Source organism: Nomascus leucogenys, chromosome 13 (assembly GCF_006542625.1).
Source record: "Nomascus leucogenys isolate Asia chromosome 13, Asia_NLE_v1, whole genome shotgun sequence".
In the NCBI taxonomy this organism is placed as follows: domain Eukaryota; kingdom Metazoa; phylum Chordata; class Mammalia; order Primates; family Hylobatidae; genus Nomascus; species Nomascus leucogenys.
The window spans coordinates 33,627,887-33,640,890 of record NC_044393.1 but is presented as its reverse complement, the minus strand read 5'-3'; the positions used below and the strand labels follow the sequence as shown (position 1 = coordinate 33,640,890).

Sequence of the window (13,004 nt, the reverse complement as noted above, 5' to 3'; positions counted from 1 at the left end):
ACCACCTCAGCTCTGTGTCCTTCAGTTTCTCCAAACGTTTAAAAAAAAAAAAAAAAGACAATAGAACATAGAGCCTACCTCATGGGGAGGAATTGTTATGAGGATTAAGTGAATTAGTACAATTTAAAGTGCTCAGTACAGCAGCCAGCACACAGTAGATGCTCAGTACATGTCAATATCAGTGTTATTACTGCTCTGATTATTTCCTGACAGCTCCTTGTCATACTCCTGCCTGTGAGCCCTCTTCCGTTCCTGCACTAGGCTGCTCCTTGGCATTCTCATCTAAACTGTGCATCTCTGCCCATGCATTCCCTCTGGGCTCACATTCATGGTCATTCCAGCTGCTGATGGCCCCTGACTCCGTGTCTCTAGCCTCCCTGAGCAGCAGACCCTCACCTCCACTGCCCTCTGGGTGCCTTCCTTCCACTCCCACTGCCACCATCCCCCGCCTAATGCTTCCTCTGGGTTTCCTCTGGATTTCAATAACCAGCTCCCTGATCCCTGGGTGGCCATGCACGAGATGCAGACATCACTGTTGACTCTTCTCTCTCCCTCACCCTATATTCAATCCAATCTGTTCATTTATTCACTCCGAAAATATCTTCTAGAGCATCTGCTATGGCCAGGCACTTTCCTAGATGCTGGAGACATGTTACAGAACAAAACAGACAAAGCCTCTGCACTCATGGACATGACATTTCAGTGGAGAGACAGAAGCGACACCTGAGAACAAATGCATAATATTTCGGGTGGTAGGAAGAACTTTGGGGTGAAAATGAAGCAGCACGAAGCTCCCAAACCCACACCATCCAGCTCATCCCTTTCTCCCCACCCCAGCCCCACCCATTGGTTTCTCTCCTCTGCGCCCCCCTCTTCCCGCCTTCTCGCCACCTCCTGCCTATCGCCAGGATTCTGGCCACAGCTCCTGCCCGTCTCCCGCCTCGGCTCTCAGTCCCTCCAGCCCAGTCTCCACTCAACAGCAGAGGGAGTATTTCAAAATGACAGTCTGCTCAATTTCTTTTCCTCCCAGGACCCTTCAGTGGCTCCCACTGCCCTTGGGTGGAGCCCACCCAGGCCCTGGGCAATCTGTCCCATCTGCCAGCCTTTCCACCCCCATCATTTTTTTCCTCCTCAGTTTGAGCTCATTCTCTGGCTTGCCCAGTTCCAGGCCAAATCATCCTGGGGACTCTGCTGGGGTTATGCCTTCACTTGGAGCACCTCCCGTCCCTCCCTGAGCCTGGCTAGGCTCCCCTTCCCTGCCATACCATCCCCACTTCAAGACCCAGTCCAGGGGTTTCCTCCCCTACGACCCAACCCATGCTGCCTCTGGGCTCCCACAGTGCCTGCACTTCTCTCATCACGGCGGCGTCCAGATGGTGAATTCCAGGAGGCCTGCAGACCCTGGTCTGTCTTGTCTGCTGCTGCTCCCTCAGCACCCAGAATAGCGCCTGGCACGCACTGGGTGCTCAGTCTTTACTTGTCAAATGTGTGCATCTAGCAACACTGCATCTTGAGCCTGCTGTGTCTGCTGTGTGAGCCTCTTGCTGCGTTCCCTTAGCAAACCCCTGCTCTATGTCTCAGTGTCCAAATCTACAAAATAGGAGTATTCATAGCTACCCATATTCTGTGCCTACTTCTCACGGACTTTAAAATAATCAAGGTACATATATATATGTGTGTGTGTATGTATATATATACATATATATATATGTATTTTATTACCCCCTATGAAGAACTTTTATGTCCATGGTCTCCTTTTTCCTCCTTCCAAAGTTGATCAAAGACACATGATCAAGTTTAAAACCTGTGTCCTGGTCCTGAGGGCTTCCCAGGCGACCTTCCAGCCTCCTCCCTGTCCCCGCCTTCCTGAGACTTCGCTCCCAACTCAGGCTGCCCCATCTCCCAAACATGGTGGGCCGGGCTCCCAAGGCTTTGCACACCTGCCTGGAATGGGCTTCCTTCTTCTCACCTGACGAGCTCCCCTCTCTCCCTTTAACTCATACATTACCTCCTCCAGGAAGCCTTCCCTTTAAAGCTAGACAGTCGGCCACTCTGGCTTCAGGCCCATATTAGTCTGTGCATGCATTCGTTTAGCTCTCATTCCAGGCAACTCTGCTCCTAGCAGGTGGAAGTGGTGTCTTCAGTCTTCAGAGGACTGAACCCCTCAAACCCTGCCCTCGGATCTGAAGGACGCTCACTGCCAGCTGACCCTGTCTGTCTGTCTGTCTCTCCTTTCACCCCACAGGGGAGTGTGAACTGGGTCCCTGGGGCGGCTGGAGCCCCTGCACACACAACGGAAAGACCTGCGGCTCGGCTTGGGGCCTGGAGACCCGGGTACGAGAGGCTGGCCGGGCTGGGCATGAGGCGACAGCCACCTGCCAGGTGCTTTCTGAGTCAAGGAAATGTCCCATCCAGAGGCCCTGCCCAGGAGGTGAGCCCCAGGACAGGCACGCGAGGCTGTGGTGGGAAAGGCCCACAGGGACAGCGTGGACTCAGATCACTGCCCCACAAATAGTACCTATGAGACTGCCTGAAAGGCCACCGTTAGCCATACCATCATGTGGAGTACACATCACCTTCCCTGGTGTCCTTTCAAAGGAGGACCTTCCTTCCTGGGTTCAGTCCCACATACATTAGGAAAATTGAGCTGGCCAGGAGTTCCCAACCCTCTCAAACTGAACACCCCCCTTTTAATAAGAAGGATTTGGGAATACCGTCTTTACCATTCTTAATGAAGTTCATGGAGAATGTAGCCTAATTGCAAAGGTAATTTTTTTTTTATCAGTATAGTGCCCTAACTGTAATATAGAGGAGAAAGAAAAGAAATTTCATGATGGAAGCGCTTGGCCCAACATACCAGCAGACACTTAGGGAAGCACAATCCCAGTGAGGACTGCGGCCATGGTCAGCACCCCAAGTGTGTGGCCACATCGCCATCAGAGACGCGATTTCCCAACAGTGACCAGCGATTAGTAAGGTCCAACCCAATTGATCTCTGATTGACACCACAATCGCAGTGCCCTAGAATCTTCAATGAACGGAAATGTTCGAAACCACTTGGCATTCATGAGTCAAACAGAATTCAGCTCCCAACAAGCAGACTTTTCAGCTACATGAGGGTGGGGCACGATGTGAGAGAACTGGATGAAATGGGGGACAACTTGTCTTTGCGGGGGACTGTCCCATGCTGGATCCCGATTGCCGTCCACTGAATGCCACAGGAACCCCCTTCACTGTGGCATTCAAGACCACTACGCATATTTCCAAAATGTCTCTGGGGGGCTACTAAGGACCACTGATTTACATAGAAGAGAGGCCACAGGGTGTGCTTGGTAAAATGTGAATGGTGAGTAGTAATTACGCAGAATTGGCAGTGTTGACTGGGCACTGTGCCGAATTGTCTATAATAGTTAACTCGTGTAATCTTCATGGTGATGCTATGCGGTAGGTGTTATTAGCATTATCCCCATTTTACAGATGAGGGGACTGAGGCCCAGAAAGTTTGAGTCACTCACCTAAGGGTCACAAAGCCAGGGAGCTGTGGACCTAGAATTCAAACATAACTCATCATGCAAACAGGAATCTAAAATCATGATGAAGGATGAGGGACCTGGAGCCAGGCCACCCGGGGCACCCAGGTGGGACATAGTGGAGCCAGGATTTGAACTCAGGGACACTCCTCTTTCAGAAGGACTTGTGCTATTTGGGTTGGGAGTACAGCTAGCAGAGATGTGAGCCTTTGGGAGTCATGCTGGGCAGGTGAGGACAGAGTGAGGTTGAGATGGAACCAGAGAACGTAAGAGACCCCAGAGCCAGGGCAGCACTCACACAGGAGGCAGACAGTTCTCCTGCACTCATTACCACATGGCATTTCTCATGGCTCCAAGAGCTGGGGGTGAATGGCTGTTGGGGGGATCATGAGGGGAAAGCTTTTCCCCTGGATAATAATAATCACAACAACAACAAATATTCATAAAGAACCCACCATGTGCTGGCTGTGCTCAGTGCTGTGAAACATGACTCTAATCCTCGCAACAACCCCACTGTAGCTCCCTGCATCATCCAGGTCTTGGCTGCAGCTGCTCCTCCTCAGAGAGGCTTCCCAGGAGTCATTTTCCATCATATCACATGGTAGCACTTGCACCCTTCTGAAATGAGCCTGCTCATTCTCGTATTTGCTTGTTCAGTGTCTGTTTTCCTTACTGGAGTGTGATCTCCAGTGAGGGCAAGGGCTTTATCTGCCGTGTTCACAGCTGTCTCTCTAGTGCCTCTAACAGTCTGGCACATAGTCGGTATCCAGTTAATATTTGTTGGATGAGTGGATCCAACAAATATTGGATCAATTTGTTGGATGAGTGGATGGATGGCTGAATGCACAGGTGGGTGAGTGGGTAGGTAGATGGGTCGATAGGAGGGTAGATGGGAGGGTAGATGGGTGGGTGAGTAGGTAGGTAGATGATTAGATGGGTGGGTAGGTAGGTAGGTAGGTGAACAGGTGGATGGATGGGTGATGGGTGGGTGCCTAGGTGGATGGATGGGTCATTGGGTATGGAGGTGGGTGAGTAGATGGGTGAATAGGTGGGTGAGTGGGTAGGTGGGTAAATAGGTGGAGGGATGGGTGGGTGACTGGATGGGTACATGAGCACCTGTCAAGCAGGCCTAGGGAAGGGGTAGGGACACAAAGCCACTGGCCCCCACATCCCCACTTCAGAGCTGGCAGGGCCACTCAGGCAGCACCCACACCCCATCTCCAGATGCTGTCCTACCTGAGGCTTGCACAGTCAGCTCCACAGCTCAGAGTGGGAGTTGGCTTCAGTGCTCCCCAAGGGCTTAGAGTGGGCATGGGGAGCCCCAAAAGTGGGCAGCCTGGTCTTAGCTCCTTGACTCTGCTCTGCAGAGGAAGGAGCCAGGACTGGAGCCACAGCCCTGACTCTTGGGGAGACAGGCACACAGTTGACACCCAAGGAATAAAACTGCCCTCCCCTTGCCACTAGGCTTGGAGAGTCTTTAACAGCCTTGCTGCGCACCTTCAGAAAGTGACTCATGGAGCCTCAGGTTCATGGTGTTCAAATGGACACACAGCTCCTTGCAGGGAACTGAATGGGGCCCAAACAATGTAGGAGAATGTCCTGGGTGTGGAGACACTTTGTAAAGCAGAAACTTAGGGCTGACCTTGCTCCCAACCATGCTGTGGTCTTCTCACCTGTCAATAACAATGACGAGCAACTGCTCAGAAGAACTCCCCGGGCAGCGGGCACAGCCAGAATGGAGGTGGAAGGAATAAAATAAAGAAGAAAAAGAAAGGAAAGGTAGACTGGCACAGAAAAATGATAGAAGGGTGGGGAGAAAGAGAGGACAATTGGAGAAGACGGGACTGGGTGTGGCTCAGACCCTACCTGCCTCTCTTGGCTGTTGTGAGCTTCATATACATAAAGCACTTGGGGCTGTAGCCTGCATACAGCGAGCACTTGCTAAATGCTCAAGTATTGTTGCCACAGTGTTATGCAGAAGTTGGTGCAGGGACACAGATGAAAGGTGCCCAGTGTCCAGCACAGAGCCTGCTCAGCTATGGAAGGAGTGTGCCGGGGAAAGCTACGGGGACTCCCATGAGGCCACCCTACGTGCTGACTGGGGGGCCCCAGGTGAACCTGCAGGCCTGGTCAAGCCAGATGTCCAGCACAAGAAGGCCCTGAGCAAGGGTTAGTGGCCCTCGCCACTCCCTGAAGAACTAGAGAGAAAGGTTCAGTTTGGAGTAACTTAGCCCACGGTCCAAACTCTCAACATGAGGGACTGCAAGGTCAGTGCCCAAATGTTCTTCTGAGCCCCGTTGTTGGGGAGTGGGTGGGGCACCCTCGTCTTTCAGGGCTGAGGAGGCTCCCAGGACCTAACTGGCCCTGCAGCCTTGGTCACCGGGCTCTGTGCTCTCATTGCAGAGAGGAGCCCCGGCCAGAAGAAGGGCAGGAAGGACCGGCGCCCACGCAAGGACAGGAAGCTGGACCACAGGCTGGACGTGAGGCCACGCCAGCCCAGCCTACAGCCCTGACCGCCGGCTCTCCCGGCTCTCTGGTCCTAGTCCTCGGCTCCTGCACACCTCCTCCTGCTCCTTCTCCTCCTCTCCTCTTACTCTTTCTCCTCCATCTTCTCCATTTGTCCTCTCTTTCTTTCCACCCTTCTATTATTTTTCCGTCAGTCTACCTTCCCTTTCTTTTTCTTTTTTATTTCATTTCTTCCACCTCCATTCTCCTCTACTTTCTCCCTCCCTCCTTCCCTTCCTTCCTCTTCTTTCTCACTTGTCTTTTATCTTTCTTTTTCTTTCTTCCTGTCCTTCACCGCATCCTTTTCTCTCTCTCCCTCCTCTTCTCTCCCTCTCACACACACTTTAAGAGGGACCATGAGCCTGTGCCCTCCCTGCAGCTCTCTCTATCTACAACTTAAAGAAAGCAAACATCTTTTCCCAGGCCTTTCCCTGACCCCATCTTCGCAGAGAAAGGGTTTCCAGAGGGCAAAGCTGGGGCACAGCACGGGTGAGTCCTGAAGGCCCTGCTTCTGCTCTGGGGGAGGCTCCAGGACCCTGAGCTGTGAGCACCTGGTTCTCTGGACAGTCCCCAGAGGCCATTTCCACAGCCCTCAGCCACCAGCCACCCCGAGGAGCTGGCTGGACAAGGCTCCAGGGCTTCCAGAGGCCTGGCCTGGACACCTCCCCCAGCTGGCCGTGGAGGGCCAAGACCTGGCCTCTGGCTGGGCAGCCAGCCCTGGGCCAGCCAGGTCATCCTCTGCAAGCTGCCTGCCACCCTCATCAGCACTCCCCCACAGGCCTCCCTCTCATGGGTCCCATGCCCCTTTTTCCAAGCTGGATCAGATGAGCTGTCACTGCTGGGGGATCCACCTGCCCAGCCCAGAAGAGGCCATTGAAACGGAAAGGAAAGCTGAGATTATCCAGCAGCTCTGTTCCCCACCTCAGCGCCTCCTGCCCATGTGGGGAAACAGGCCTGAGAAGGAAGGGGCTTGCCCAGGGTCACACAGGAAGCCTTCAGGCTCTGCTTCTACCTGACGGCTCTGCTCAGCACATTCACGGCTGAGAGGAGAATTTGGGGGTCACTTGAGGGGGGAAATGTAGGGAATTGTGGGTGGGGAGCAAGGGAAGATCTGTGCACTCGCCCACACCCACCACCGCGCTCGCCCACACCCACCACCAGTGACTTGAGCATCTGTGCTTTGCTGTGACACCCCTCACCCTAGGCAGGAATGAAGCTGGGAGGAGTCTCCAGGTCAGACCCAGCTTGGAAGCAAGTCTGTCCTCACTGCCTGTCCTTCTGCCATCATAACACCCCCTTCCTGCTCTGCTCCCCGGAATCCTTAGAAAGGGGATTTGTATTTGCCGTGACTGGTTGGCCTGAACACATAGGGCTCCGTGACTGGGACAGGAATGGGCAGAAGCAAGAGTTGGAGCTCCAAGGGGCCCAGGGGGGGCCTGGGGAAGGAAGGTGGTCAGCAGGCTGGGGGAGAGGCTCTAGGTGATGAAATATTACATCCCCGATCCCAAGAGAGCACCCACCCTCAGACCTGCCCTCCACTTGGCAGCTGGGGAGCCCCTGGCCTGACCCCCGCAGGCCCACCCTCTCTCTGACTTCCCTCCTCTCACCTCCCTGAGAACAGCTAGAGCCCGCTCCTTCGCCTGGCCAGGCCACCAGCTTCTCTTCTGTAAACGTTTGTGCCTCTGAAATGCTCCGTTATTATTGTTTCAAGACCCTAACTTTTTTTAAAATTTTCTTAATAAAGGGAAAAGAAACTTGCAAATGCTTCTTGAGCATCAAGAGGGTGTTGCAAAACCATGGTACTGATGAGTTTGGAGTAGCGGAATTTAACACATGTGGAGTGGTTTTCACAGGAATGATTGGGGCTGAGAGGGGTCAGAGTGTATTGGGGATGGGGTGGGGTTTCAGCTTGCGGGGAGCTGATAAAAGAGGAGGGGCCCTCAGCCCCTCCAGGCCACTCTCAAGAAGCAGACTCAGCCAGAGGCAGAAGAGGGTAACACCTCGAGCCCCAGAACCTCGCAGTTTCACGAACCGCATGTCTCAGGGACCAGGGGCACCTAGGAGGTTGACAGTCCCAAGGGGCCATCTAAACACCCTGGGCTGCTGGTGAGAGTGGCCTTGGCATTGAGAGGCACAGGTGGGAGCTCCAGCCTGTCACCAGCTATCTGGCGGGGTCTAGGTCAAGTCACTTCCCCTTCCTGGGCCTCAGTTTTCCCATGCGATGAAGAGGAAGCATGGCTAAATTAAATCTACTGCCGAAATCTGGAAGACCCAACAACAGAATCCCCTGGGGAGCCTTTTAGAAATTCAGATTTTAGGGCCCTCCCCCCAGATCTATTCATTGCGAACAAGTTTAGGAGCAGGCAGTGAGAGCAAACATTCATTCCAGGACAAGCTAAGGGGAGAGGTGGCTCTCAGATGACTTCCAGCTCAGAGGGCTGAGTCTAGATTTGCAGCTACAATTCTGATTCTGACCTCAAGGCTCAACGATCTGATTATAGAGTTTAGTCTGTATGTGTGTGTGTATGTCTGTGTATTTTTTAATTTTTTTTTTTGAGGCAGGGTCTTGATCTGTCACCCAGGTTGGAGTGCAGTGGTACGATCACAACTCACTGCAGCCTCAAACTCCTGGCCTCAAGCAATCCTCTTGCCTCAGCCTCCTAAGTAGCTGGGACTACAGGCGTACACCACCACACCCAGCTAATTTTTTATTTTTTGTAGAGATGGGGGTCTCAATATGTTGCCCAGGCTAGTTTTGAACTCCTGGCCTCAAATGATTCTCCCACCTCAGCCTCCCAAAGTGGTGGGATTACAGGCATGAGCCACTGTACCCATACACACACACACACACACACACACACACACACACACACACACACACACACTATATATATAGTGTTTTCTGTTAAGATTCCAGTTGCAGGATGCTGAACGTTCTAATTTTCACAATTCTAAAAGACCAACATAAGAGTGGAAGTTTCCAGTACTGCAATTCCCTGGCCATGTTCTTTCTCCTCGGGGGGCCTGGTCCTCTGTCCTCAGCTGGGGCTGTGGCGGTTTTTTAATATTTTCAAATTACAGGATGAAATTTCTTCAGGGCCTAAGCCCCTCCTATAACCTTCCCATCTCAGACGTTCCCTGCCCGCCAGCTCCAATCCTTTCAAATCCCAGCCTCTCCCACATTCTCTGGAGGATGGAGGGGCCTCTCTGGGAAGGAGACTCTGCTGTCAGGTGGGCATTGCCCACTTCCTTCTTACAAGCCAAGCTTGGAGAAGTTCACAGAGAAGCTCAGAAACAGGGTGAGGCCACACAGCCAAAGAGGGGCAGTCGGGCAGAGCCCAGGGGGAGTTTCCACTGCTATTGGCCTTCTGGATGCTATGCCAGAGGGAGAGAACAACCCCTTGGCCAGAGCTGAGGAATCCCTGGTGGGTTCTTCCTGTCACCGCTTCCAACTGGGCCACACTAGGGCCCTCTCTGCAGATCCCCCACCCACTCACTCCATCCTCATCCTTGCCTGACCCCTCGCCACAGCCCTGCATGTCATTCCCACATCCTACCACTGGATGGCGCCAATCAACCAGGAACAGGTCGCAGCCAGGCTCGTAAAGGAGTTCATTTCTGAAACGGGGACGTGTTGCGGTTCTCTCCCAGCAGGACTGGAGCAGGATGGAGGGTAGCCGAGGGCAAGGGACAGGCTGCCTCAGACCAAAGGACTAACTGCCTCAGGCTGAAGGACAACAGTTGCAATGGGGACTTCGGCTGAATGGCCTTCTCAGCTGTGCAGAGAGTGTCAGACTCAGAGGTCCCTGTCCCAGGCCCTTCCTTGCACAGAAGGGAAACCTGACTCAGGAGGACTCAAGCCCAGCATCCCCGGGTGAGTCACCACAGCATGACCTCCTGCCCAGACATCTGGCCCAGGTGACCTGTGGGGATTACACCTCTCCATTTTCACTTGGAAGAAAATTTCTTTTTTCTGTCTTTTTTTGTTTGTTTGTTTTTTAAGATGGGTAATAGCTCTATCGCCCAGACTGGAGGTCGGTGACATGATCCCGGCTCACTGCAGCCTCGATCTGCAGGGATCAGTTGATCCTCCCACCTCAGCCTCCCAAGTAACTGGGACTACAGATGCACACCACAATACCCAGCTATGTTTAAAATTATTTGTAGAGAAAGAGTCTTGCTATGTTGCCCAGACTGGTCTTGAACTCCTGGGCTCAAGCCATCCTCCTGCCTCAGTCTCCCAAAGTACTGGGATGAGAGGTGTGAGCCACCGCACCGAGCCCAGAGGAAAATTTCAAGCCATCGTATGTGGACCTTCTAACTCAGGAAATGTGCATTCTTATAATACAAATAATAGTAATGATGAGGATGAGGATGATGACATCATCTTATATTTATGGAGCACCTATTATGCGCCGAACATTGCTAAGCAGTTCAGGTGCAATATCTAATTTCCTTTGCTTTTCTCTCCTCGGCATAAATCATGACTACCATTTTTCTACCAATTCCTCTTACTAACCTCGCATTTCCCACCTATCTCCTGCCACCTTCACAGCTACGTTGCCAGCTAACTTCTAGGAGGAAAAACTGAGGCTCAAGTTCAAGTCATTCAAAATCCATCAGTCTCACCCATTCATTCATTCAGTGAATATGCATAAAGTGCCTACTGTGTGCCTGGTACTGTCCTGGGTGCTGGTGATAAAGACCCTGCCTTTTCCTCCAAGCGTTCAGTCTGCAGACAGTCAATTCCAACAATGTGATAAGACCTTCCATGATGACAGGATCTGGCATATCCCATCTAAGGCGTACAGGGGTTAGGGAGCTCCTCCTCCAGGACCAGGTAGCCAAGCCGAGAACTAAAGAGTGTGAGGTGTTAATGAGACGGGTGGGGAGGGGGAGAAAACAGCACTTGCAAAATCCTGGAGAAGCTACTCACTGGGGCGCCAGCCCTGGAATTGCTAAGCCTCCTAAGATGTCAGATCCTGGAACATGTGGACTCAGCCCTGGGGTCTGATGGCTCCCACTCAGCCCCCCATGACTCCCACCCTCACCCATAGCCATAGCCAACCTACCATCCACAAGTGGAATGGATCCTCCAGCCAGACTTGTAGCTGAAGAAGCCTTCTCGCAAGTGGGTCTTCTAGTCCTTGCTGTTTTACCCTCTGCCCCCCCTTACCCCCCACTGCAGAATCCTCCCAGCCATAGAGTCCTCCCATCGAAGGCCCAGCAGAGATAAGCTGCCCACCTTATCCTGCCTGAACTCCTGATCCTCAGAACCCAGGAACATGATAAAATGGTTGTTTGTTTATGCCTCTGAGGTTGAGGAGGTTGTTTCATGCAATGGACAGCTGGAATGGGGTTTATGGTGGCACCTCTCTCCTAGAGTGGGAGGCAGGGAAGTGAGGTGGGTAAGAGCAGACAGAAGATCACGAATCCCGTCACCGCCAGTGACCAGCTATGAGCCTTTAGGCAAGATCCTGTATCTCTCCCTGTGCCTCAGTTTTCTCATCTTCTTTTTTTTTTTTTTTTTTTTTTGAGACAGAGTCTCGCTCTGTAGCCCAGGCTGGAGTACAGTGGCGTGATCTCGGCTCACTGCAAGCTCTGCCTACTGGGTTCACGCCATTCTCCTGCCTCAGCCTTCCAAGTAGCTGGGACTACAGGTGCCCGCCACCACGCCCGGCCAATTTTTTCTATTTTTTAGTAGAGGCGGGGTTTCACCGTGTTAGCCAGACTGGTCTCAATCTGACTTCATGATTGCCCGCCTCGGCCTCCCAAAGTGCTGGGATTACAGGCATGAGCCACTGCGCCCGGCCCAGTTTTCTCGTCTTTAAAGGAGGATAATAAAAGTACCCCTCGTGGTGTCACTGTGAGGTTAAAATACGTGAATACATGAGAAAGGCTTCATAATAAGTACTCAATAAAATTTTTAAGATGATTATATCTCTTTCATTTCTTCATTCAACAAACATTTCCTAAGCACTAACTCCGAGCCAGGAACTGTGCCAGGCATTTCACATTAAAAACTTAAATTCATCCTCCTCAGAGCCATCTGAAGTGGGTTCTATTATTCTTTCCACTTTTTACGGAGGGGGAATCTGAGGCTCAGAAAGTAAGTAGTGGAATGGGAACTCAAAAGCCTTGCCCTCCACCCGGCGACCACTCCATGAGCGGGCATCCACAGGCACAGTCCCACTCAGCCTGAGAAGATGAGCATCAGGGAGAATCAGCGTGTCCAGAGTGGCACTGCTGTGTCATTGGCTCAGCACTGTCCCCATGTGGCAAAAATGCTTCATCCAGAAAAGGAACTCCAAACAGTCACCCTTACTCAAATTAGATGACAATAAAGCCACACAGAGCTACCATTTTCCATCTATCTGATTGGCTAAGAGCCAAAAAAAAAAGGAAAAAAAAAGAAAAGGAAACCACAGGGCCTGAGCTGGGTGGGGATAAGCGGCCACCCTCCCTTACCTTCCTCAGGAGAGAGTGACTTGACCCAGCCTCTACAGAAGGTGAGTTGACATCTACTCAAATCACAGTGCACATGTCCCCCGACCCAGCAATCCACTTCTAGGGATTTATCCTCCAATTAGCCTGACCCAGGGCCAGGCGCGGTGGCTCACGCCTGTAATCCCAGCACTTTGGGAGGCCGAGGCAGGCGGATCACGAGGTCAGGAAATCGAGACCATCCTGGCTAACACGGTGAAACCCCGTCTCTATTAAAAAATACAAAAAAATTAGCTGGGCGCGGTGGTGGGCGCCTGTAGTCCCAGCTACTCAGGAGGCTGAGGCAGGAGAATGGCCTGAACCCGGGAGGCGGAGCTTGCAGTGAGCCGAGACAGCGCCACTGCACTCCCGCCTAGGCGAAAGAGCGAGACTCTGTCTCAAAAAAATAAATAAATAAATAAATAACAATTAGCTTGGCCCACATGCCGCAGAACAAGTGTACCTGCGTACACAGCTGTTCCCTGC

At 52.3% G+C, this 13,004-nt stretch overlaps 1 protein-coding gene across 2 annotated transcripts in view; it reads left to right on the top strand.

Annotated features, from left to right (window-relative positions):
- The window catches only part of RSPO4 (R-spondin 4), a 41,706-nt gene extending 35,560 nt beyond the window's left edge, over positions 1-6,146 (top strand). The window contains exons 4-5 of one of the 2 annotated variants that reach the window (XM_030826299.1): positions 2,246-2,431; positions 5,934-6,043. In XM_030826299.1, the coding sequence (XP_030682159.1) occupies positions 2,246-2,431; positions 5,934-6,043 (296 nt within the window). Of the gene's footprint in view, positions 1-2,245; positions 2,432-5,933 lie in introns of both variants that reach the window. The other variant, XM_030826300.1, reaches the window with a different exon arrangement.
- The last annotated feature ends 6,858 nt before the right edge of the window (positions 6,147-13,004 follow it).